We start from the raw sequence: 27,797 nt of genomic DNA, 5'->3' as shown, positions 1-27,797 counted from the left end.
CATTACCGCCACTTTACCCCTGCGTTATCGAAGCACCGTACTCTGAGTTTCAGCGGTAAGGTGAAGACTGTACCTCCTGCAAAATGATCCACATCGCTGCCAAAAATTGTCAGAATGAACGGAACGGAAATACCGTTCGCGGCAATTAAGAAAAACTGGCCACACAGTCCTTTGGACCCGAAAAATTTTCACTAATGCCACCATACTACGACTCTTAATCCTGTGGTACTTCCACGGGACCGAGTGCTGGCAACATTAATGGAGCTTTTGGTGGTAATTCGATGGATTAACTGCCAAATTACTGCCAGACTCATAATGAGGCCTAAATCTGGAGTGTTTCCCTGTCCACGCAAAGAGGGGTACTATGTACAAATACAATAGGCACTAATCCTGTGCCACGGGAGAGGGAGCAGAGGTGGTTGCATCTGACCTTTACGGTCACAGATTTGGCTAAACATAGGATGACCTGATTTGTAAAACAGGAAAATGATATAAAGTCATTTTAATAGACAGAGAAGAAGGACATCAACGATCAATCACCAAAAATATATGCCAAACCAGATGGCAAATCCCACAAAAGGACCGATTATAATTGCGCGTTCTATTTTATGCCACCGAGTAAAGTATTTTTATACTCGCTTCCATCTACTGTAGGATTGTTGTTTTCAGGAGCAACTTCTCTTTTCAATGGTGGTGAGGGCTGCTTTTGTCACAGGTAATGAGGGTGCACTAATGGTACATTTTGTGGGTGACACACTTGGAACAAGGTTGGAGCGACGAGTGTATGTACATACGCTATCACTCTGCGGCCATCAGTATTCGCACATGCCCATTCTTTCATTGCCTTTCTGGAGGAAGGATAGCTCAGGGGCTATGCGCTTGTCTTGGATGGAGGACGATGCAGTGTAATGGCGGTTTGAATCTCCGTCCCGTGCTTAGAAACCTCTCCTGGTATTAAATGCATTATAAATGAACAATTATAAATAAATAATGCCTACTCTCGGTTTTGCAGCGGACATCGTTTTTCCAAACTCTGTTTAATCTACTCCTTTTGACTTATTTCCTGAACAATCGAAACTTCTGGCAGCACTAAAAGATTCCTGCACATGCTGAATGCACTGCTTCTTCCTCACACCAGGCTTGCAGCCACTCTACATGAGGGAAGTGGTCATATAAGGATCTCCCGCCAAAGTCTAGTCTAAAAAGTGGGACATTTAACTATTTCAGACAGGGGGATATGTTTTGGGAAACCAGGACTCTATATCCCCTCGCCCTCCTGCACCCTAAACTGGAATATCTGGTTACCCAACTCAGGATTCAGCAACCTGGGGCTCCCCAGATGTACGGGACTGCGATTCCCAAGATCCCTCACAGTTCAGTGTGCTAGCCAGGGAGTCGTGATCCAAAACATCTGGAGAGCCAATGGTTGCAGGCCCCTGCTTAACAGGACCCCGCAGCAATTGCTGATGTCTTACATTACAGACAATAAGAGGAGTGTGGCCTTCTGCGTACAGGAAGGGTTGCACTGTGGAAACAGAGAAATTGATATGAGGCCGAGAAGCCCAAAAGGAAACACACCAACACAGGTCACAAAGGACATACAAAGCGCTTTATTTCAAAGTTACAAAGTTACCAAAAGTCAATTGACATACGGATAGCTATTCGGCCCTCAGACTAACAAAACGAACCATCAACGTAGTTCGCCGTGGAAGTGTGAGAGACCGAACATCGGGATACTTGGGTTTTTATACCTTTTGTCCAGTATTGGCCAGCCCTCTCGCAAGTTAACCATTCTTGAAACCAAACCTAGGGTTCATAGCCAGGTCAATCCCATAATATATGCGATTTGATCAGTTCCGCTGATACAGTTGTTCATTTACACATGGGTCAGAGAGAGGACAAGGTCTTAGCTCGTGACCCTAACAAGTGGCCTGCGGTCATATTATTTATTCACATGTGTGGAGGTCACAACGGCCAGAATCCCACTCGAAATGTCATTCGGCCTCCGTCTTGTTGTTCAGGGTGACTTCCCCACTGCAAGAGTACCTAAAATGGCGGCTTAATCCAAGATGGCGGTTTGCACAATACATTAAGGTCAAGACCTTGCCGCGGAACCTATGTACATGATGTTCTTTAGACAGCTTGGCGTAGGCCAACATACATTTAAACAATGCAACTAGAGGTACAATATTATTTCGATTTCCACAGACCCTCCTTTTGGCCTATGCCAAGTGCTAAACATCATCTCTAATACTTTTGAAAACGACTCCAAGTATTATCATCCATAGGTTCCGCATCATTGTCTGTAATGTCAATAGCCATAAGGTCGTTCATAAGAACCTCTTGCAACATGAACTCTTTAGATGCTGTCTCTGGGGTATATATCTTATGCCCTATTGCGCTCACTACTTGAGCACAACACCCTCCCATCATTCCACATATACTTGGGAGGCATTGAAAACAACAACAAAGAAATAACAAGATCCCTAAAATAACTAGAATAACGGAAAGCACTTTCCAACCCCAAGATCGCAAAGAATCCCAAAACCAAGTACTAAGGTTCCAGTCTCCTACAGGGATATGGACTTCAGAGTTGAGAGTATGTAAGTTCTGAATTGCTTTAAAAATTGTTGGCGAGGAGTCTGGTGCGAAAACACAACAAGCGGACCCCACTAATTTACATACTCCACCTCGTTCTGCCAAGATGACATCTAATGTCATCCGATTTTGAAGCGCTACCAATCTTATCGCCTTTTGCTCTAAGGTCATATTGTAGAGTATGTCCTTGGTCCGGTTGATCGTTCTCTCCAAAACCCTCGCTAATCCCCTAATATTTTCTGAATTAGCTATTTGTCCCCAAAAGGGCACAACTGATTTGGCTATGTCCCCGAACACTTGCCCAGGGGTATCTCCATTGTTGTCTCATCGTGGGCGAGCCTTAGATACCTCCAAGGTACTGGCTATAAATACCCCGGGTAACAATATTCCTAAATAACAAGTCCCTTGCCAATCCTTGGGCAACCAGGGAAATGCTAAACTACCACAAACAAAATAAACGGGACCACCTACATACAGAGGCCTATTTTTCCCAGTCAAATTTACAACATTTTTACAAGTTTCAAAGTCTCCCATTGGCCTAGTGCCATTTCTCTGTACACAGAAGGGAACCAAGTCAGGACTATGATTCACAGAATAAGAAGGAGGCATGGCATCCTTATTGCCTATCGGAGCCATCTTAAAGGAAATCAGATTTTGAAAAGGAAGAGATAGTTTGTCAGACGGCCTAATAGAAGCAACGTTAGGTTTACTTCTATTTGCGAAAAGCGAGCATCCCAGGGGAGTCAATTCACGTCTCTCAAAATCATTTAAATTAGTCCCATCGAAGTTCCCTGAGATGCTATCATTCCATCGGCCAAATAATAGTGCTCTAAGAGAGGCATAGCAAGAGGTCGTTAAAGGTAGAGGATGTATATACCATCCCAGTCCTTTGTTCCCATGTTGCGGTAAGTGAGTACAAATCCAACAATTACTCTTATTAAAAATGGCATGAGTAGCATTCATCACTATCATCAGGGTGTTATTATAATACCTTTGTCTATGTTGGGAGTCTCTAGGGGACAGAGTGTGAAGGTGTACAGAGGGAGTCAAAACAGTTGGTACGATTTTGGTCGGTAATAAAGTTTTCAAAGGATAGATTTCTTCGAAATACCAAAGTCCTACAGCAGCAGTTGCAAAAATAACAATAATCAAAATGAAAGCACAACAGTACATTTTCGGGGCCCAGGCACATTGTTCATTGTTCGATTTGGTCACCCCCTTATCTAAAAGTCCAGTGCGGGGAGCAGCGGTGAAGGCGGCAGGCATCGTAGTTTCTCGATCGACGGCCCCAATGTTCGTTGCTGGCGACACTTCGGTCGCGTAATTTCTTAGTCCTTCCCAACCCTAGCCAGCAGAATCCCCTTTTTGTTTCAATGAAACAAAACAATTTTTCCGATCACTTCTTTTTTTCCAGATGCACGACACTCGTGACGTAGTTCTATTTCCGTGGTCGAAGGTTGTACCTGATGGTACCCAAATTTGTCTGATCCACAAGCAAGGTGTCGTCACTTCCTGAGGGAAGCGACGCGTCGGTGGCGACGGAAGTCGCAGAGCTCGAAACAGTGTTTTCCGGAAGTGATGGATCAAGAGAGTGTGGAGACGAAATGGACTGTTCCCCAAGCTCCTCAGGCTCAGAGAACTTCTCCGATGCACTCACAGCGCTGTTTGCTACTCCAAGATCAGAGATTGTAGCATCAGCGAGGGGTTCTGCTTCTTCTGTAGCGTGTGGCGTCGGGTGAGGAAGTTTCTTGACGTGCGTCGCATGAATCCAGTTCTTCTTTCCAGCCACCCGCACTGCTGTCCTGGTGACCAACAGCACCTGGTAGGGTCCACGCCAGCGAGGCGCAAGACAGGAAGACCTCTCGTAGGCCTTTATAAGGACCCAACTACCGGGCTGTATATCGTGTCCTGGGCCCGTGAACTGTACAGGTAAAGCAGCATTCACCTGGTGGTAAATGAAATACAGATTTTTAGTTAACTGGTTACAATAGTCTACAAGCAATACATTTTCCACCTCGCTCAGGGCTTTAGGTTTTGGGAGACCCCAAATATTAGCAGGTCTTCCCATTACCACCTCAAATGGAGAAAGCCCAGTTCTAGTCTGGGGTGTGGTGCGCATAGCTTACAATACAATAGGCAAAGCGTCTGGCCATTTTTGTTTAGTATCGGCACATGTTTTTGCGAGTTTATTCTTCAGAATACCGTTGTGTCTTTCCACCAACCCAGCACTTTGTGGATGTCTAGCTGAATGAAATCGTTTCTCGATGCCTAGGGCGGCACAAATCTGCAAAATTACTGCTGCGATAAAATGGGGACCATTGTCCGACCAAATTATCCTCGGGAGCCCAAATCGAGGAAAGAATTCTTTTACCATAATCTTTGCAGTGGTTATGGCGGTAGCATCTTTGACGGGGAAAGCGTCGACCCATTTACTAAAAGCACAAATAATGACAAGAACATATTTCAAATTATTACATCGCTCCATTTCAATAAAATCAAAGTGAATGGCTTCGAAAGGGACAGAGGGGGGCCCAAAACTTCACCTTGGAGTCACTGTCCCTTTACCCACGTTATGCTGTAGGCAAATCATGCAGTTCTGGACATGTCTCTTTGCAGTTTCCAGAATTCTGTCATTCACCCAAACCTGTTGCAATATCTTCGTAATTTGCTGGACACACACATGCGTAGGACCGTGTGCCATCGTAACCATTGCCAATACATAAGAGTCAGGAAGCAACCATTTCCCTTCGGATGTATCCACCCAACACCCTTCGTCATCCAACTTTCCCATTCCTTCAGCCCATTTTCTAGATTCTTCCATCGAGGCATCAGTCTGAATATCTCGCACAGACCCAATACCTTCATCTATTATGCAAACATCTCTCACTTCCCTCGAAGTATACATGTCCGTGCTAAGGTCTGTGGCCGTTTGTCTGGCTATCAAATCTGCAAAAGCATTCCCTCTGCCCACATCATCTATGACCTTGCGATGTGCTGCACATTTCATGATTGCTAATCGTTTAGGGAGTGAGAGCGCTGAAAGTAGTTGCACTATTAAAGGACCGTGCTGAATCTTGGTCCCATGTGAGGTCAGGAACCCTCTTTCCGACCAAAGTTTTCCGAAGTTGTGAGCCACCCCAAATGCGTACTGGCTATCAGTATATATATTTACTCTTCGCCCTTGGGAAAGTTCACAAGCACGGGTCAACGCTATAATCTCTGCGGCCTGCGCGGAGTTATGCGTATTTCTCTTAGTTTCAACAATTGTGCTCAATGTAGTAACTGCATAAGCAGCTGTAGATGTACCATTCGAAAGTTTGAAGCAGGAGCCATCACAAAACAGCTCCCCTTCTACATTATCCAAAGGAGTTTCTATGAGATCTATCCTGCCCTTTGTTTCTTGCTCGGTGGTATACAGGCAGTCATGTGCTCCTTCATCACCGCAAACAGTGTTTTGCGGGAAAGGTAAAGTTCAGCCGGATTGAGAACACAACACCTCTTAATTTGGATATGAGGGGCAAACAGAATCAGTTCATACCTTGTTAACCGTGCAGAGGTGAGGTGTTGCGTTTGGGATTTATTCAATAGAATATCAACAGAGTGAGGTACCATCAAAATCAAATCATGGCCTAGGACCGTTCCCTCACTCTGTTTTAGAGACGCAGCAGCAGCAGCAACAGCGCGCAAACATCTTGGCAAAGTGCATGCAACAGGATCAAGGGCGGAGGAGTAGTAGCCGCACGGCCTATTCCTCCCTCCGTGTTCCTGTGTTAACACAGCCAAAGCACATCCATCACATTCATGCACAAACAACACAAAGGCCTTGTCATAATTTGGAGTACCCAGAACCGGCGCCGAACATAGCGCGGTTTTGAGAAGCTCAAATGATCGTTGATGTTCCGATTCCCATGGCAGTGGCAGAGAAATGCCCTTCTTCGTCAAAGCCAACATCGGTTTTACCACTAGTGAGAAATTCGGGATCCACAACCTACGGTAGGACGCCATCCCTATCAGGGCTCTGACTTCCTTCTGCGTCTTTGGGACAGACATGCCAGAAATGTGTTTTATTCTTTCAGGTGTCAATCTTCTCCCCTCCTTTGACAGGAGGTAGCCTAAATAGGCAACCTCCTGACAACAATATTGAAATTTTTTAAGCAAAGCTTTGTGACCATTTTTAGCTAGATGAACAAGCAACAATATAGTGCCTTCTTTACAGGCTTTCTCAGAGTCTGCAGCCAAAAGTAAATCGTCAACATATTGAAGCAGCGTGCAAGTAGGTGGCAATTCAAGAGTGTTGAGCTGCTCTTTTAAAGCTCTACTATAAATACTAGGGCTTTCAGTATACCCTTGAGGTGCCCTTGTAAATGTAAATGAGCGTCCCCCCAAGGTGAACGCGAACAGATATCTGCTTTCTTTATGTATAGGAATACTAAAGAAGGCGTTTTTCAGATCCACAACACTAAAGTGCGTAGCCATAGCAGGGATCATTGTTAATATCGTTGTCACATCAGGCACAATTGGAAATTGTGGGGCGACCACTCGATTAATAGCACGAAGATCTATTATAAACCGGTATGGAATTGCATTGTCGCCTTTCTTATATACTGGTAAGATCGGACTGTTACACAAACTACCTGTAATCTCTTCGATCACCCCACGATGTACAAAATCGGAGACAATGCATTTCAAAGCACGTTAACCCTCAGCTGATATTTTATACTGCGGAATGCGTGGCAGTTTCACCCCATGTTTCAGGACTATTTTAACGGGCTCAATGTGTAATATTCCGACATCATTGTCGTCCACTGCCCACAAACATTCCGGAACAATGCTAAACTCGGGAGGTAGAGGTCGAATCAAGAACTGGGAGTTAAAAGGTTGCTGTGGTGAAACCGTTAGCCTTATTCCATCCGAAGAACAATGAATGACTGCGTTCAATTTCTTTAACAAATTCAACCCCAGCAAATTCTCTCCACAGTTTGAAGTGAGAAGAAAAGGGCAATGGTCCATGAAGGGACCCAAAGAAACAGGCACTGGCGCAGAAACCGGACAGACGGTTGGTATACCAGAAAACCCTACGGAAACATTTGTTTGCCCTGACAGTGGAATGTTTGGAACCCTGGAATGATCAATGGAGCACTTCTGTGCTCCAGTGTCAATCAAAAACTGGTGTTTCCTATTCCCCACTAATAATTCAACGTAGGGGCCTTTTTGGTTAACGGGAATAGGCAAAGGTTCCAAACCCTGCTTCGGGCAATCCTAATAAAACAGAACCTCGTCAGGAGGAAGTTCTTCAGAAAGGTAGGCAGCAGAAGGGTGATCAAATATGTTTCTCAAGTCCATACTCGAGGTCTGATTTTCCCGTGAAAAAGGTTGCTGGGGATCTTGCAAAAGCTGACCTCTGTCAATGCCCCCTGCTCCAGGGCGGCCCCTAGGTCGCCTACCCATACCCCCAAACGTACCGCTTGACCTCTGGCGAAGGGCAGGGCACTGTGCTCGCCAATAACCTTCCTGGCGGGAATAAGCACATTGATTAATATTTATAGGACTTGGAGGAGCATTTCCTCTTGGAATGTACTGACCTCTAGTCTGTGTCGTACCTCCTCTGGGGTTTCTAACAATTTGCTGCAACAATACCTTGGTTTTCAAATCACCCTTTCTCTTTTCAATTTTCTCCTTTTCATTATTCACACGGTTCTCATAATATTGAGCCATGTGCAAAACCTCAGATTGAGATTTTGCCTGCCAAGCGCTCTCAGAGGACATAATTTGTGACTGGATGTCAGGCAACAATCCACGTACAAACTTGTCCACAAACAACCTCTTCCCTGACTCTGTACCTAAATCCTGCCCACTGAAGTCGGAAAATACCTGCTCGAACCTATTGAAAAATTCGGTAGCACCTTCAGTTTTCCCTTGAACACAGGCCGTAAGCTTGTCCCAAATAATCCTTTTTTCTGGAATTATAGTCTTTAATTTAACGACAATCCTATCAGGTAAAGTAAGTATTACCTGGGGCGGTTTCTCACCAGCTGGTCTTTCTCCATCAATTCTAGTCAGATTTGCCCACGTATCTCCCAACCCCGGCACATCGTCTATTGTCCGTACCTGTTTCCATACATCTACGGGTAGAAGCACAGGAAATAACAAGTCAATGTCACTCAAGGTGAACACGGAGGACTGTAAGACGGACTCTATTTCTTTATAAAACCCCGTCAGGTTTTTCCTAATATCAGGAACTGATTGTCTAATTGTGTTCACTTCCTGTCGCGAGAACGGGACGTGAACGAACTGCGATACATAATGTGCAGGGATATCCACCGCGGGGGCACCAGTCGCCGCGTTGGCGGGGATCTCAACTTTTGGGACAAAGGTCAGAGGAACCTCTCTCATAGGCAACTGAGATATAGGTGCCTCCGACCGCTTACTAAGCAATAGAGCCAGGTCGAGCGCTAAGGCAGCTGTAGAAGTGTCGGGCGAAAAAGCCCTTTTACAAATACCCAATAATTCTATGGGGCAACTAACCTTCTTCCTTACACATTCCTCTTGTAAGTGCTGTACCATCACTTGAATTACTTTCCTTTGCATCTCTACTGTGTACTGACTGTATGTGTCATACACTTCGTCTGGTGGTATCGATGAATCTGAGATCCATCGAACCGCATCTTTGGTACAAATTCGTACTTCCTCAGGTGCTGTTCTTCGGCACGGAAGGAACCGTTTCTGTACATATATTCTATCGTCCTCATCATCCTCATCTCGTGATTTTTCAAAGTCTTTCCTAAACTCGAACAATCTTTCAACATGTCCATATACTTTCTGTTCTGTATCCCTCGAAAGTGCCAAAGCATTCAGATCTCTCACGCCTTGTGGAAGATCCGAATTTTGCAATCTACCCCACATCACACACAAATGAATCCCCAAACCTTCGATTAAAACATTTTTCTCGGGAAAACTATGCAAATTAGATAATGTAGAAAAAACTTTAGTTTGATCACCTTTCTCCATGCAATGCTTAGCCCACGCAAATAATTCCTGTTTCCTGCCTGCAGGAACAGTACTACGAGTCACGATCTTTGACCCTGCACCTGGATCGACTCCAATCAATGCGGGGCCACTCGGGAGCAAAGGTGTAGGTAAACTTAGCAAAGGTGCAGGTGCAGGGGGAAGGGGAGGTGCGATAGGCGGAGGGACGACAACCAGAGAACTAGAAACAATAGGCTGCGCAGGGGGAGCAGGAATAGCAACGGGAACAACAGCAGGAACGGGCAGAGTGCCCAAGACAGGAGCATACGGAGGTGGCGCTGAGGCATCGGGCCTGCGTTCATTCAATAATTTCTCGATAAATTCCTCAGAAACATGGAAATCTTTAGAGGGGTACATTTTCTGGACCCCGAGTGAAAAGGCTCTATCCATGTTCTTAACTAATTCTGACTGTTTTTCTTTATCATACAATAATGCCTTTTCAACGTTTGTTTTGTGACGACGTGCATGTTTATCCCTAGTTTTAAGCTGCTGCAATGCTTCTTTCTTCCAATTTTGTAACACATCAAAGGCTGCTGGCCTAGCCTTTTTCTTTAGCAAGATCGATTCTAAGTATTCAATATGGGGGATCTCGAAACTACCGTTGATTGGCCACTGAAATTCGGAGGCATGTCTGGTCTGTCTGTGCCAAATGTCATTAAATACAATACTACCAATGCCATACTTACAGTACATAGTACACGCCGGCGACCCCTCCTGTGGTGCCGGGCAGCTAAATTCCAAAGATTGTCGATCGCTGCGGAACAGAGCCCTAAAACAGCTAGACAATTTCCCAGGCATTTCTCAAAAAATTGGTGTTACCTGGTCCAATAATTGTGTCTGCAGATACAATATGCCAAATTCAAATTGTCAGGGTTAAATTAAGAGCCGGGTCACGACTGCACCTGACCAAACCTAAGGAGGACTGTACGGTTTACAAAGGACTTACCTAACAAATTTTACCTTGCGTTTGGTGGTTTCGGCAAATCTGCCCTCCTCAAAATTGGACCCTCGTCAAGATGCCGTGTCAGACCACACGACTATCGTCCAAGGATCGGATCGTGCAGCGCTGCCGAGGTATCGCGTCTCGATCGGTCGAAGCCCGCAGAATCACAACGTCCGATCCCGGTTCGATAGTCTGCGTCAACCTTCAATGATCCGGCATCAATCTTGAGGGTCCCTATTCGGGCGCCAACTGCGGAAACAGAGAAATTGATATGAGGCCGAGAAGCCCAAAAGGAAACACACCAACACAGGTTACAAAGGACATACAAAGCGCTTTATTTCAAAGTTATAAAGTTACCAAAAGTCAATTGACATACAGATAGCTATTCGGCCCTCAGACTAACAAAACGAACCATCAACGTAGTTCGCCGTGGAAGTGTGAGAGACCGAACATCGGGATACTTGGGTTTTTATACCTTTTGTCCAGTATTGGCCAGCCCTCTCGCAAGTTAACCATTCTTGAAACCAAACCTAGGGTTCGTAGCCAGGTCAATCCCATAATATATGCGATTTGATCAGTTCCGCTGATACAGTTGTTCATTTACACATGGTTCAGAGAGAGGACAAGGTCTTAGCTCGCGACCCTAACAAGTGGCCTGAGGTCACAACGGCCAGAATCCCACTCGAAATGTCATTCGGCCTCCATCTTGTTGTTCAGGGTGACTTCCCCACTGCAAGAGTACCTAAAATGGCAGCTTAATCCAAGATGGCGGTTTGCACAATACATTAAGGTCAAGACCTTGCCGCAGAACCTATGTACATGATGTTCTTTAGACAGCTTGGCGTAGGCCAACATACATTTAAACAATGCAACTAGAGGTACAATATTATTTCGATTTCCACAGCACCAGCCAGGGCGGAGCCGGACATTCCGGTGCCGCCAGTTTGGTGCGGGACGATTTAGCACGGACGTATCGCTGCAGGAGCCGGTTTTGCGCGCCCTCTTTGGCACAAGTTCATCTATTGAAATTGGAATTTAATTTTTAAAAAAGGATAGAGGTTTAGGGTCCAAACCCTGGCCTACAGGGTTGCAAGGCTGAACTGTTAACTGCAAGGCCAGAGAGATCTTATGAGTTTCATCTGCGACAGTTACTTATATGAACCTTGACGTATTCTGAATAACCACGTTAATGTAAGTAACTGCAGCATCTGAAGTGATATCCTCTCGATAGCCTAGTGGTTAGCTCGTCGGTCTGCCAGCTCTGCAGGCCAGGGTTTGAAATCGCATCTACTTTAATATTAATTAAAATACTTTTCTGTCACGCCGAAACATGCTGGCGCCAAAACATCCCTGCGCTGGAATGGTCGCACCAAAAATGGGTGTAGAGGAAGGGGGAATACTGCCATCTACAATCAAGAAAACAGTACTGAAGCCAGAGAGGAACTCCACTTTTAAACCTTCTTGGGGAGAGGATGCTGACATCTATCGTCAGGTAAAGGGTAATGAAGCCAGAGGGGTTACCAGCTATCATACCCTCTATCATGTCCTCTTGTGGCGGAAGAAAGGATGCTGCCATCTAGATTCAGGGAGAGGATACTGAAGCCAGAGGGATTACCAGCTATCATACCATCTATCATACCCTCTTGTGGCGGGAGAAAGGATGCTGCCATCTAGATTCAGGGAGAGGGTACTGAAGCCAGAGGGATTACCAGCTATCATACCCTCTATCATAAACTCTTGTGGCGGGAGAAAGGATGCTGCCATCTAGATTCAGGGAGAGGGTACTGAAGCCAGAGGGGTTACCAGCTATCATACCCTCTTGTGGCGGGAGAAAGGATGCTGCCATCGGCAGTCACAAAATGGGTACTGAAGCCAGACGGCTGTTCAGTTCTCATACCCTCATGCAGAAGAAGGGGTAATGATGCCATCTACAGCCAGGAACATGCATTGAAGCCTGAAAGGGCACCAGCTCTCAGACCCTCGGGCAGTGGAAGAGAGGATACTGCCATCTAGAGTCAGGGAGAGGGTACTGAAGCCAGAGGGGTTACCAGCTATCATACCCTCATGTGGAGGAAGAGAGGATACTGCCATCTAGAGTCAGGGAGAGGGTACTGAAGCCAGAGGGGTTACCAGATATCATACCCTCTTGTGGAGGGAGAAAGGATGCTGCCATCTGCAGTCACAAAATGGGCACTGAAGACCGGGGTGTGGTCATCTCTCATACCTTCTTACAGAGGGGGTGAAAATGCTGCCATCTACAGCCAGGAAATGGGTACTGAAGCCAGGGTGGATCTTACGTCTCTTGCCCTCGTGTGACGGAAGGGAGATTGCTGCCATCTACAGACAAGAAAAGGGTACTGAATCCAGAGTGGATCTTACGTCTCTTGTCCTCGTGTAGCGGAAGGGAAGTTGCTGCCATCTACAGCCAGTGTGACCAAGAAAGGAAATACTGCTACGCAGGGTTCTGCCGAAGCAGATTCGAATTCTAAAAGAAATATTTATTTTCTGGGGAAGCTTTTTCAATTACTAGTGGAACTTTTCCAAGAGTACATAGCCCATGGTGATGTCCAGAAAGAAACACACAAAGAGAGTCTGCATTGTGAATGTAGTTGATTGTAATGAAAAAAAGCAAATGGTTTTCTTGCACATTTGTACATATAAAGAACATGTGTGCTTTGAACAGAAAATTTGTATGGTTAGCATTAACACAAAAACATGCACAATACAGTGAATCCCTAAGTCAGTGTGGTTAACTAGGGAAGCCAAAAACAAACATAAAGAACAGTACACCAAACAAACAATGAATCTATCTAAGTATTATTGGTAAATTGTAACCTACAATTTGGAAAAACAAAAAAAGGAATGAAACAATATATATAAAATATGGTGCCACGTAATTTGCATTGATTGCTCAGATACCCAGTCTCTGTTGCAATGAAATTCCTGATAGACATATATCAAAAATCTTCTAGACAGATGTCGTATCTGTGGCAGTGAGAAATCTAGTCAACAAATGCCACACCTTCAGTCAACAGACGGCAAATGTCTAATGCATAAAAGCTTCCGGCCAGAAACACATGCCTTAGTGTGCATTGGACAAACATAGGTGCCAACGTTGTAGGGGGTGGGATCCTGGTTCAGTTAGTAGATGGTTGTAGAACCTATGCCAGGTGTCCGTCTGAGATCCCTCCAGTTGAACTTGCTGGTCCCCCTTGCCATCTACAGCCAGGAAATGGGTACTGAAGCCAGGGTGGATCTTACGTCTCCTGTCCTCGTGTGGAGAAAGGGAGGTTGCTGCCATCTACAGCCAGGAAATGGGTACTGAAGCCAGGGTGGATCTCACGTCTCCTGTCCTCGTGTGGAGAAAGGGAGGTTGCTGCCATCTACAGCCAGGAAATGGGTACTGAAGCCAGGGTGGATCTTACGTCTCCTGTCCTCGTGTGGAGAAAGGGAGGTTGCTGCCATCTACAGCCAGGAAATGGGTACTGAAGCCAGGGTGGATCTCACGTCTCCTGTCCTCGTGTGGAGAAAGGGAGGTTGCTGCCATCTACAGCCAGGAAATGGGTACTGAAGCTAGGGTGGATCTTACGTCTCCTGTCCTCGTGTGGAGAAAGGGAGGTTGCTGCCATCTACAGCCAGGAAATGGGTACTGAAGCCAGGGTGGATTTACGTCTCCTGTCCTTGTGTGGAGAAAGGGAGGTTGCTGCCATCTACAGACAGGAAATGGGTACTGAAGCCAGGGTGATTCTCACGTCTCCTGTCCTCGTGTGGAGAAAGGGAGGTTGCTGCCATCTACAGACAGGAAATAGACACTGAAGCCAGAGGGGATCTCAGCTTTCATTCCGTCAGCCACAGGAAGGGAGAATGTTGTCATCTGCAGTCAGGAAAAGGGTACTGAAGGTATTAGCCAATTTGACCTAAAACAATTGACCTAATGACCAACTTGGTTGAATTTGGCATGGGTGATTTGGCCTTGGGCAATTTGGTCGCATATATTGCAAAATTCCAACCCTGGAGAGCATGGTTTGCGGGGGTGTCCCCCGCCCCCCATGGTTGACATATTATAATTTTGATGGGGGCAGGGGAGTCCCCCGCTTCCTTAAAATTGGAGGCGGGGGACCAAAACAAAAACAAACAAAAAAAACGCATGAGTGTTTAAATTGGGCCCAGATCAAATACATTTCGGTCAGTTTGCTGCAAACAAAAGCAATTTGGGCAAACATACCCAAACTGTGCTGAATCCAGAGAGGATCTCAGCTCTCATGCCTTCAGGCAGTGGAATGGAGAATGCTGACCCCTTCAGTCAGGAAAAGGGTACTGAAGCCAGAGAGGTCATCAGTTCTCAAACCATCGAACAGAGGATGAGAGGATGCTGCCATCTAGAGCCAGGAAATGTGCACTGAAACTAAGGAGGATCTCGGCCCTCATACCCAAGTGTGGAGGAAGAGAGGATGCTGGCACCTGCAGCCCGGAAAAGGGTACTGTAGCCAGAGGGGGTTTAAACTGGGAGCATGCTACCATCTAGAGATAGGACAAGTCTACTGAAGCGGGTGGGGGGTGGGGGGCGTTTCAGCTCTCACACCCTCATGCAGAAGAAGAGAGAATGCTGCCGCCTACAGCCAGTAAGTGGTTACTGATGCTAGAGAGGATCAAAGGTCTCATACCATCAGGCTGAGGAAGGGAGGTCACTGCCATCTGCAGTTAGGACAAGGGTACTGAAGTAGGATGGGACCTCATCTCTTATACCCTCAGGCAGAGGAAAGGAGATTGCTGCCATCTGTAATCAGGAAACTGCCACTGAAGCCAGAGGGGCTATCTGCTCTCATACCCTCATGTGGAGGAAGAGAGGATGCTGGCATCTTCAGTCCGGAAAATGGTACTGAAGCCAGAGGGGCTATCTGCTCTCATACCCTCATGTGGAGGAACAGAGGACGCTGCCATCTAGATCCAGGAAAAGGATACTGAAGCCAGAGGGGCTATCTGCTCTCATACCCTCATGTGGAGGAACAGAGGACGCTGCCATCTAGATCCGGGAAAAGGACACTGAAGCCAGAGGGGCTATCTGCTCTCATACCCTCATGTGGAGGAAGAGAGGATGCTGGCATCTTCAGTCCGGAAAATGGTACTGAAGCCAGAGGGGCTATCTGCTCTCATACCCTCATGTGGAGGAACAGAGGACGCTGCCATCTACATCCAGGAAAAGGATACTGACGCCAGAGAGGATCTCAGCCCTATACCTTCATGTGGAGGAAGAGAGGATGCTGGCATCTTCAGTCCAGAAAAGGGTACTGAAGCCAGAGGGGCTATCTGCTCTCATACCCTCATGTGGAGGAACAGAGGACGCTGCCATCTAGATCCAGGAAAAGGATACTGAAGCCAGAGAGGATCTCAGCCCTAATACCTTTATGTGGAGGAAGAGAGGATGCTGGCATCTGCAGTCCGGAAAAGGGTACTGAAGCCAGAGAGATTATCAACTCTTATAAACTTATGCAGAGGAAGGGAGAATGCTGCCATCTGCAGACAGGTAAAGGGTACTGTAGCCAGAGAGGTTATCAACTCTCATTACCTTGTGCAGAGGAAGCGAGAATGCTGCCATCTGTAGACAGGTAAAGGGCACTGTAGTCAGATGGGGGTTTCAACCTGAAGAATGCTGCCATCTAAAGGTAGGAAAAGTCTATTGACACCAGAGCGGTTATCAGCCTGCAAACCTTCACGCAGAGGAAGGGAGAATGCTGCCATCTGCAGACAGGTAAAGGGTACTGTAGCCAGAGAGGATCTCAGCCCCAATACCCCCATGTGAAGGGAGAAAGGATACTGCCATCTGCAGTCAGGAAAATGGTACTGAAGCCAGAGAGGTTATCAACTCTCATACTTTCATGTGGAGGAAGGGAGAATGCTGCCATCTTCAGTCCGAAAAATGGTACTGTAGCCAGATGGGGTTTCAACTGGGAGGATGCTGCCATCTAGAGATAGGAACAGTCTATTGAAGCCAGAGGGTTGTCCGCTCCCATCCCCTCATTTGAAGGAGGAAGCAAGCATGCTGCCAGTTGCAGCCAGCCAGGTACATGTTACTGAACCCAGAATCTATTTAATTGTGTGATTCAGTGCTTTTCTGGAGCCCACCTTGATTATGTTGAGTTTAGATACTAGGTAACTGTTTCTTTTTGTGTGTTTCTGAAACCTTTAAAATTAGTATGTTACTAATATAACTTGAATACTTTTTCATAGTTACGGAGGCCCACTTTAAGACGTCTTGTACCTTATTTTGGGAACATATTTGTTCATCAGTTGTGTGAATAAGGTGTGCTTTCTTAATATTCATTTCCCAGCACTATTAGGAAGTATTTCCAGAGAGTATTATGTTTTGCCTGCTGCCAGATTCATGTTTTTTTAGATGTGGCCTTCCTTCAGTCCGTGCATACTGGTTCTGCTCCTAATGAAATTAAACCGAACATGTGCTTTTTTTTTCCTGTTAAAGAACTGCCCGGTGCTTTTCTTTATTACAAATTTCACTTTGACCACCATGTGATAAAGACATCTCTGGGCCTTCGAATGATAATGCATTTGACCATCTCAGCATAATATTTCTTTTTTTTTCTTCTTTTAAAAACATAAAATCACAATTTATTGGCATTTCATTGATCTTGTTACAGTTACAGTAAACATTAAACAGTAAGTTAGCAGTTGGGCTAAGTAACTAGGTAACTGTTTCTAACAGTGTCAGAAAGTATATACTTTCAATTAATTGCAATCTGTAAACACCTGGAGCTCATTGGCAGATAGAGCGGGAACAAGAGAGAGAGGGGGGTAGAGGGAGAGAGAGAGAGAGAGAGAGAGAGAGAGAGAGAGCACTAAAGAGAGAGGAGGAGAGAAAGAGCGAGAGAGAGGAAGATAGCGAGAGAGGGAAAAGGAGAGAGGGAGAGATAGGGTAGAGATGGAGAGAGAGAGAGGGAGAGAGCACCAAAGAGATCGAGAGGTAGAGGGGGGAAAGAGAGAGAGAGACAGAGAGAGAGAGAGAGCGCACTAAAGAGAGAGGGAGAGAAAGTGAGAGAGAGAGGGAGATAGTGAGAGAGTAAAAAGGAGAGAGGGAGAGATAGGGGTAGAGATGGAGAGAGAGAGAGAGAAAGAGAGAGAGAGAGAGAGAGAGAGAGAGAGAGAGGGATGGATAAAGAGAGAGAGATAAAGGGAGAGAGAGAGAGATAAAGAGAGAAAGAGAGAGAGAGAGAGAGCGAGAGAGAGGGAGATAAAGCGAGAGAGAGAGAGAGATAAAGAGAGAGAGATAAAGAGAGAGAGAGAGAGAGAGAAAGAGAGGGAGAGAGAGAGAAAGAGAGAGAGAGAGAGAGCACACTAGAGGGAGGCCTCATTATGCAAAGACTCTTGTCTATTCTACCACACTAGTTCGTGAAGTAACAGGACCCAGAACTTACCACATTGTTTGCAGAGCTTATTTCTTTTACCCTCAGAGTGCTCCTCTTAAAGAGAGTGCTCACACACCTCCAGACTGCTTCTCTCCAAGAGAGTGGTCAGATACCTCTATACTGCTTGTGTCCCAGAGAGTGCTCACACACCTCCAGAGTGCTGCTCTCCGGTAGAGTGCGCACACACCTCCAGAGTATTCCCAGCTGAGAGTGACCAAATACCTCAAGACTGCTCCTCTCTAAGAGAGCGTTCACATGCCTCGAGACTGCTTGCATTCCAGAGATTGCTCACACACCTCTAGAGTGCGCCTCTCCAAGAGAGCGCTCACATACCTCCAGAGTGCTCCTCTCCAAGAGAGTGCTCACCTAGCTCTAGACTGCTTGCATTCCAGAGAGTGCTCACACACCTCCAGCCTGCCTGTATCCCAGAGAGTGCTCACACACCTCCAGAGTATTCCCAGCTGAGAGTGACCAAATACCTCCAGACTGCTCCTCTCCAAGAGAGTGCTCACACGCCTCCAGATTGCTCTTCTCCAAGAGAGTGCTCACATACATCTGGACTGCTCCTCTCCAAAGAGTGCTCATATACTTCCAGAATGCTCCTCTCCAAGAGAGTGCTCACACCCTTCCAGAGTGCTTCTCGCCATTAGAAAGCTCACTTACCTCTAGACTACTTGTATCCCAGAGAGTGCTCACTTACCTCTAAGCTGCTCCTCTCCTAGAGTGCTCATATACCTCCGGAGTGCACCTCTCCAAGAGAGTGCTCAAATACCTACGGAGTGTTCCTCTCCTAGACTGCTCATATCCCTCTGGAGCGCCCCTATCCGAGAGAGTGCTCACACATCCCCTGATTGCTCTTCTCCATGAGAGTGCTGACACACCTCAAGACTGCTCCTCTCCTAGAGTGCTCATATACCTCCGGAGCGCCCCTATCCGAGAGAGTGCTCACACATCCCCAGATTGCTCTTTTCTGAGAGAGACTCTTATTCCCCCAAAGTGCTCATCTCCAAGAGTCACCCCATGACCCGAGACTACTAATCTCCTAGAATGACCACTTACCTCCAGGCTCCTCCGCTTCAGAAGTAACCACTGTACTCAGGACTGCTTCTCCCCCGCAGAGAATACAGAAATGGTGACCATTCTGCCAGAGGGACCTCATACATAGATCATGTGGCCAGAGGCTCTTATCCCTAGACTGACATTTTAACTCTACCGAGATCATCCTCAAAATTACCAGAACCCCTCCCTATAAATGACAAAGTGGCTCTGGGGTGCGTGGCTCATGCACATCAGTCATAGTTTGGGATTGTGTTTCTCCGAGTGTCACCAAATAGTACAGTTACTACTAGTACTGCGGCTACTACTCCTACTAGTTCTCCTCCTCCTACTTCTCATACTGCTGCTGTTTATAATACTCTTACCCCTACTACTAGTACTGATGCTATTATTACTACTACTCTGCCTCCTCCAATTACTACTACTAATAGTGCTGCTACTGCTCATACTATGGCTACTACTCCTACTACTACCAATACTACTGCTACTACTTCTGATATTGCTACTGCTACCCCTCCTCCTATTACTATTACTAATACTACTTTTACTACGGTCACTACTAGCAATACTGCTACTACTACTCCTGATACTACTATTACTACTACTAATGCTGCCAACACTGCTGCTACTACTACTTCTCCTAATATGTCTAATACTACTAGCACAAGTAGTAATACTGCTGCTACTATTCCAATTACTACTGCCAATCCTACTGCTAATACTGCTATTCGTCCTCCTCCTCCTATTACTACTACTAATACTATGGATGCTACTTTTACTAATAATACTATTATTACTAATATTAATACTGCCACTACTACTACTACATTTCTACTACTAATACTACAGTTACTACCATTACTAATACTAATATTACTTCTAGTAATACTGCCAATGCTACCAATACTACTGATACTTCTATGACTCCTACTGCTAGTATTGCTACTACTACCACTAATAATGATATCACTATTATTATTATCGTTATTTTGATTATTATTAGCATCATTAATATTACCAACTTTTCCTGAAAATGCTGGATACTTCCTGCTTCCTGGCACTGAAATGCTTGGATTACTCATTCTTTCTTTCCACATGTGAAGGATGGGCTGAGTCAGAATTGCAGGAATTCTAACCTCACCCCAAACTGCTGCTTCCTAGAATGACCCCATAACTCTAGGCTGTTCCTCTTCTAGTGGGGGCATATCACGTTGATGTTGTAGCGTAGCCCCGCGGCTGCGGCTAATTTAGGGAATGGTCGTTGGGGATTCGTACTCCCAGGTGACTGAGACACAAGGCAGTCCTTAGCAGCATGAAGAACTCCCTCCTAAGCTGTCTTCTTTCTCTCCACAGATTCATACTGGTCTTCAGCTGCCTGGTGCTGTCCGTGTTCTCCACCATCCCGGATCACCAAGACCTGGCCAACGAGGGTCTCTTCATCCTGGTAACAAGCAACCTTTAGTGCATGCTAAGGAGCGCGTGTGTCATGGGCAGCTCTGTGCCCCCTGGATCCCACACAGTGAAAGGTTGCTAGCAGTGAGCACAGGCACATAGCCCTAAAACTATGTATAGACAACCAGATCTGGAAAGTCAGACATCAAAGCAATAGCCTTGAGATAGAATTGACATCCTGCACCAGTCAACTTCTCCTACTCCGCAAAGCTGCAGTACCTTGACCCCACAGGCCCATCTGGAAAGAGTAGAAAGGCTGGGGAAGTGGGTGCTGCAGGTAAATAACTCTGTCCTTACACAACTAGCCTTAATGGGAAACGACCAGGCATATGACTGGCTCTCCCACAGCACCACTGATTAGTGTGGCTAAGCTGGAAGCACAAAATAAGCCCAACGTGCTTTCAAAATATGCACAAAACAAGCTTTCAACAAACATAAAAAGCCCTCAAAATAAGATGGGTCCTCACAAGAGAAAGTGGGGCTAAAAGAAAATAAATTGCACACAGACGAGGTAGTTAAGCCTACCGGCACTGTTATTTCCAGATTGGCACACTACGGGTGAAATAGATGTGCACTTGGTACATGGGATTAATAAAATGGTTCGCAATATGGACTAACGGGGGATATTCACATTCAAATAATCTCTAGTAGAGTTGCATTAATCCAATGGACGCTTTTCCTTTTGCTTTGGGATATATTGCTGGCTGCATGTTCTTATATGCTTTACTCATGAGCTGTTGTAACGTTTATAAGAAGTTATACTTTTAGTGAATGCTGACTGCTTTTGAATCCTGTTAATTTTCTATTTGTAATCTTTGTTATCATTGCATTGTTTTTAAGGTCGTATGTTTGGGGGTTATTGTTAAGAGGAGTTGGGCTTGTTTCTATTTTTCAGACCGGGCACCAGTGCCCACCGATCAGTGATGGAAGGTGTTACATCAGAACTTGGTCCTCCAGGGTAGTTGTCAGCTTATTATTGCATTCAGACTCATCACTGGGGCAATCATGAATGTGTGGTTGTTGGAAATGTTATGCTCAGTGGTGGAAAACTAAAATGCAAACGACCACACACTAGGCAGCCAAGTAAGAAGCATCGCCCTAGCCGCAATGCAGATATGTGTACGCATATGTGTGCTCCGGATCAAGACACGCTGTTTAACTTATGCCTTCCGAGATATGCATCCGGAGCATTGCATAGCATGCTGCTAAATAGAGGCGTAGCCAATGTCTAGCAAGTGGGGCCTGATGCCCAACACAGTGACATTAACATCTGTAAATAAACACACAGCGCTGCTGAGGGGGCATTTACACATTTTGGGTGGGCCTTTCCCGCTCAGGCCCTACCCTGTCTACGCCTCTGCTGTTCATGCCCAAGGGTGATGGACCCATTAGGTTAAGCCCACCTCAAGATTTGCACGCCTACCCCCACAATATGCCCGTTAGGAATGCTGCCAAAGAGAAGCCTTGCAGGTAGCTACGGCCTCAATGCGTTTCCTAAAAAAACACATAAAGTGTGTATTCCGGTGTGGTGGCCCATCTTCCTAAAACAGAGTGGGCCTCATTATAAGTTTGCCCGTCCGGTAACAACGGTACCAGTAAGCTTGCCAGTACCGTTGTTATTGGAGCGGCAAACTACGAGTTCTGCTCGCGGGTGCCTTCCCAACCGCCAGGTCTGACCTGGTGGGCGTACCGGCACCCGCGAGCACGGCATGTCGGCTGCACCGGCCCCATTCTGAATGGTGCCGCTGCATCCGACCTCCCAATTCCCATTGAGCCCAATTGGGGCTCAATGGGAATGGGGAGCATTTTTTTCCGGCACCCATGAATGGGCAATACCCAGGTCCGGCAGGGCTGTAATGACCCGGTAATTGCCCATTCGCGGGTGCCGGACAAAATAGCAAGTTTGGCAGCAGCCTGCCGGTTTTTCCGGCAAGGCTACCGCCACACTTGTAATGAGGCACAGTGTCTATTAACTGAAGAGCAGACTAGTACATTCTCAAAGCTGCGTCCGAATGGAAAACTGATCAAAATTCTTATCGGTTGGAACTCCAAGTATGTTGACCCCTCTATCAAACATACCTTCACATCCAATGACTTCTATCAAAACTGTACAACATGCAGGATCGCACAGGAGAAGCCCCTCTTAAAAGAACAAAATGCAACAACCAAATTTATGTTGACATGGTTTACCAAATCATAGAGCAACGAGGTAGCAGTTTTACTTTCACATAATTACTGAAAGATTGTATTGATTCCCCCTCATGAAGTAAGGGTGTGTGCGCACGCGAGTAAACGCGCGCGCGGGCCAGGGTAAGTCAAGATGAAATCTTAATCCCTGGTCTGAATACTGACAAGCAGTCTCCAATTTCTGCTTATTAAGAAACCAACAATGTGGTCCTCATATGACCTGAGAATACAATATTTGTGTTATACTAAAATTGATAGCTTTGTGTTTTTGTGCAATAACCACCCACGTCTGTTAAAGAGTGCAGCAGGCCCACCAGAGTCTAGTCCAGTAAGGTTGTGTTACTTGTACATGAGAGCATTTCCGTGAGCTTGTTGGCAAGAATGGGAGGACGTGGTCTGTTCAATTATAAAGTGTTACGAATTGCCTGCTAAATATTAAGTGAAAAGAATCAATGACCACAATTATCTTCCTATTTGCCCCACCCTTCCTCGTCACATGCCATTTACCACCCAACTAGAACTGCACCTGGCGGTCTGCAAGCATCGTTTATCAAATGTAATATGAAAGCTGTTATTCCCTAATTACAGAGATGTTTTAGCAAAGTGTATTATTATTAATAATAATAATAATAATAATAATAATAATAATAATAATAATCATAATCATAATAATCATAATCATAATAATAAGCAAATTTATTGAGCACAGATTAAACTTCTGGCAACAATGGAGTGCTTAGCACGTCATAGGGGAAAGTACACAGGGCCTCATCACGATTTGGGCTGTAGTCCTTAAATGCAGCAGTAACGGTATTACGGTGTATAGGTGTGTTATATATGCCATATCATATCATATCATCATATAACTGCCGTATTTAACAGCTGGCCCTATCACGAGTTGGGCTCTAAAGGGGCTGTATTACCTCTAGCTTTTTTCTGGAGGTGAAAATACCATTTAGCGCCCTGTTTTCGGCGGTATTACCGCCGGCTTTATTAGCGCGCGGTTAGCGCCGAAAATGTCCCATTGGATCAATTGGACCCAATGGGGAATGGGGATTTACTGTTAGCGCCCAACGCGTGATCCGGCGGTAATACCACCCGACCGGTGTGCGCTAACGTTATTATATTCAGCAGTATTGCAGCAGGGATACCCCCAACTCGTGATGTTGACCACAGTGAGGGAAGCTGAGTCAACACTCAATAAATACCTTCATAATAAAATAAATACCCTCATAATAATTAAGAAGAAGTTATGTTTTTATCATCAGACGAATCTTGAAGATCATCTACGAGGTCTGGATATGATTTTGCCAACTGACCTTGGTAACAAAAGGAGCCATTTGAGCCAAGTCCCACATTCCACAGCGCCACCCGACAGCCATCACTGGAGGTTCACCTGAAATTCAGAGCCACATGAGCAAAGCATTGTGGGTATGAAAATTATGTCTTTAGGGCAGTGCTATTTTATACATAGCTTCTTCAGCCCAAGAAAGACTGCAGACAACTGAGTACCGGTTTCCCCCGTATTAGGGATCATCAGTGCAATATAGTCTGACAAGCTTGTGGCTGGAGCATTGGGGCATGTGTACCAAATGACAGCCAAGTTATGCTGTGCTTAGAAAGCTTGAAGAAATCCTTCCAACTGAAATGAGAAAGTACAATAAACCACACGACCCAAATAACACATGCCGCAAACTGATCCAAAAAGAGGGACCACTCTGTGGTTAGGTGGTGACCTATAATGTCTGCTTTTAATAAATGTACTCCCCTTCCAGGAGTGGGGGAGAGAAGGGCCCAGATTGTGGGCTTTAGAACGCCACACCAGGACTGAAGCCTATTTAGCAGTATTCTGTATTAATACATTTATTTATTAGCTGTTGCCTAGGTATCATATGCCGATCGAGTGCTCTCTCTTTCTCTCCCTGTCTCTCTCTCTCTCTCTCTCTCTCTCTCTCTCTCTCTCTCGCTCTCTCTACTGTTTCTCTCCATACCCCTCTCTCTCCCTCTGCCCTTTCTTTCTCTCTGTGCTCTCGTACTGCCTCTCTCCCCCTCCCTCTACTCTTTCCCTCTGTCCCCTCTCTATGTCTCTTTCCCTCTCTCTGTCTCTTTCTCTCTCTATCTTTTTCTCTGCCTCTCTACTGTTTCTCTCTGTATCTCCCTATTTCTCTCTGCCCTGTCTCTCTCTCTGTTTCTTGCTCTCTCTCTCCATCTCTCTCTCCCTGTCTCACTCTACTCGTTCACTCTGTAACCCTCTTTCTCCCTCTTTTCTTTTCTTGTTCTCTCTGTCTCGTTCTCTCTCTCTCTCTTTCTCTCTCTCTCTTTCCCTCCCTCTATTCTTTCTCTCTGTATCCCCCTCTTTCCTGCCCATTGTCATCTTGAATCCTTGCTTACATTTTCTTTTCTCTGCAACATTTGTGTTTTATTGAACTCTGCAACTATATTCGCCCTCCCCTCTGCTCTCCCTCCTTTCACTGTTTTATTCTCTGTTCCCTCCTCTTCTCCCTTCTCCTCTCTCCTCCCGCCCTCCTTACTTTATTCTTTGCACTTACTCTATCAGAATTGGTCCTTGACCTAGTATGATAGCAACAATTGTCTGTCTTCTCCGCCTTCCCTTAACTGTTTCCACCCCCCCCCCTTTACCCCCATCCAGCACTATCTTAAATGTCATCAGGCCTAGTGCAATAGTCACTTGTTTTGGTCCTCTCCCTCCTTTCTCTTCCCCTCTCCCTCACCTCTTGTAATCTCTGGATCTACCAGAAATGTTGTCAGGCCTAGTGCGGTAGTCACTTGTCTGTTTCCATTTCCTTCCCACTCTCCCCCTCCCTTCCTTATCTGTGTCTTAGCTCTTGCACTATCTCAAATGTCACCAGGCCGAGTACGATAGTTAATTTCGCACCCTTACTGTTCATGGCCTGTAAGAATGTGATTGTATTTTCCCTTGTTACCTCCCTTGCCTTGAATCGCTTTGAAACACATTGTGTATAGCCGCTATATAAATAAACTATCATATCACATCATATGTCTCTTTACACCTTCATCTTTTGTACCTGGGAGAGAGTCGAGTAGTTAGTTAGGCGTGCACTTGCTAGTATCACTTAAGCCGATGCTAAGGGGTTGTGTCATCAGAGATAAGAACAGATATTTTGAGGGATGATTGTGGTTTGTTCTATTTTTTCCCACTTGCTATTAAAGTCACAGTAAGAATATTACATTGCTCTTACTGAGAAAAGCACTGTATCAGAAGCTGGAATCAGCACAGACCTGACTGTGATGGAAGAGTATCAATCCAAGATGGAGAGCCTGGAACACTCCTGGTGTGTGCACTCTGCCTGAATGCGCCTGTGAGAAAGGGAAGGGCACACATAGCACCAGGGAGAGCTTTGCAGATCATCACATTGCATTTAGTTACACAAGAATGAGCAGGGCTCTTTATAAGTGACAGAGAAGCCTGTGATAAAGGGTTGTTTGCTTGCATAACTAAATGCATAATGCAGCCTGGGCTGCCTGCTGCTGTCACACGCACCTCGCCTGTCAGCAAATGATGGTTTTAAAGGTTACATTGCGCCATAATGTAAAAATAATACATAAACAGGATGAGTACAAATTTTACACGTACTTGTCATGTTATGTCAGATTTTCATTCGAGGCCAGGGAGAGGAATTACCCCCTCTGTCAGCTCCACCTGCTCAACTATACAAATAGGCATGCATTAACCTCCGAAGCGGTTATGCAATTACTGCCCCGCATTTACTGTGACCCCCAAAAATGACGAATTTTACATTTATTCTGACCCCATTTTAAAGCCATGTATATATGTGGGGGATGGGTATAGTATATAATGGATGAAGAGGGGGCTCCCCCGCATATATATGGGGTGAAAAGTGGACACAAGAGAATTTTGGAGGCTTATTAATAACACAGAGGCCCCACAAAAGGCCTTGCAAACATGCCTGGTGACGGAAGCAACCTGGATTTCTCATTTTGAGAACTCATATAAGGGATACAGGTCTGCGGTTAATGATAGTGAATTGACCTTTCCGCCACGTGCACTTAAATACTGCAAAAGTGACATTGTGACTATCATTATGAAGGCTAACAACTCAAGAGCTCCTGGCCCTGATGGCTTAACCAACTTCACCATCAAGCAATGCCCCGAGATTTGGGCAGAGTTCTGCATAACCCTCTTTGACAGAATAAACAACTTGGGGCATTCTTCTAAGTCATGGAAATCGGCGATTATCGTACCGATATTTAAAAAAGGGGACAGATCAAACCCCAAAAACTATCGACCGGTGGCATTATTAGATGTTCTGGGTAAGATTTATGCAACCACTCTGCAGAGAAAACTAGTCGAATGGGCAGAAGAAACGGCGCACGTAGATGCCCGACAAGCTGGGTTTGTGAAACAAGTGGGTTGTTCCTTAAACCTATTACTACTTAATTTGGCTAAAATGGAGGCCCTGAAATCAAACACAGAAATATACTTGGCATTTATTGACTTTTCAAGTGCATTTGATATTGTTGATCGGGACCTTTTGTGGTCCAAATTGCATCAATGGGTTGCCCAGAAGAGTTAGTAGCCGCAATTCAGGAGCTCCACACAGATACAACTATCAGGATCCGCCTAGATCAATCTGGCACACTGTCAAAAATGATCACTACACATAAGGTTGTAAAACAAGGTTGCCCGCTTGCAGCAACTATTTTTAGCCTGTTTGTATCGGATATAGGAAACTCGATAGATGCTATAGTCTCATTTCCGCCGAAAATAAACAACTTACAGGTAAGCTGGCTCCTATATGCTGACAATCTTGTTGTGATGGATATAACACCTGTTGGGCTGCAAAGAAAACTCGACGCCCTTAAAAATTACATAATCGAGAACCGGCTGCAGATCAATGCAAAAAAAAGCGAAATCTTAATATTTAAGAACTTGAGAGGAGCGGTATCAAAAAAAGCAAAAAAATTCAAATGGTATCTAGGAGGCGTACCGGTGACAATATCCCAAAAAGTCAAATATTTAGGTATGGTCTTAAGTTCTTGTATCAACGATGCTCCCTGGGTAGCTGATGCAAAAAGGAAATGCACCAAGTTAGCGTGTCAAGCGCTTTGTATGA

At 45.5% G+C, this 27,797-nt stretch overlaps 1 protein-coding gene across 1 annotated transcript in view; it reads left to right on the top strand.

Annotated features, from left to right (window-relative positions):
- The window catches only part of KCNQ4 (potassium voltage-gated channel subfamily Q member 4), an 899,641-nt gene that overhangs the window by 500,010 nt on the left and 371,834 nt on the right, over window positions 1-27,797 (top strand). Inside the window, exon 2 of the mRNA XM_069622544.1 lies at window positions 20,395-20,485. Within this exon, the coding sequence (XP_069478645.1) occupies window positions 20,395-20,485 (91 nt within the window). The remainder of the gene's footprint in view (window positions 1-20,394; window positions 20,486-27,797) is intronic.

This window comes from Ambystoma mexicanum, chromosome 11 (assembly GCF_040938575.1).
Source record: "Ambystoma mexicanum isolate Mex_15411 chromosome 11, UKY_AmexF1_1, whole genome shotgun sequence".
NCBI lineage: Eukaryota > Metazoa > Chordata > Amphibia > Caudata > Ambystomatidae > Ambystoma > Ambystoma mexicanum.
This window is presented reverse-complemented; position numbering and strand designations above follow the sequence as displayed.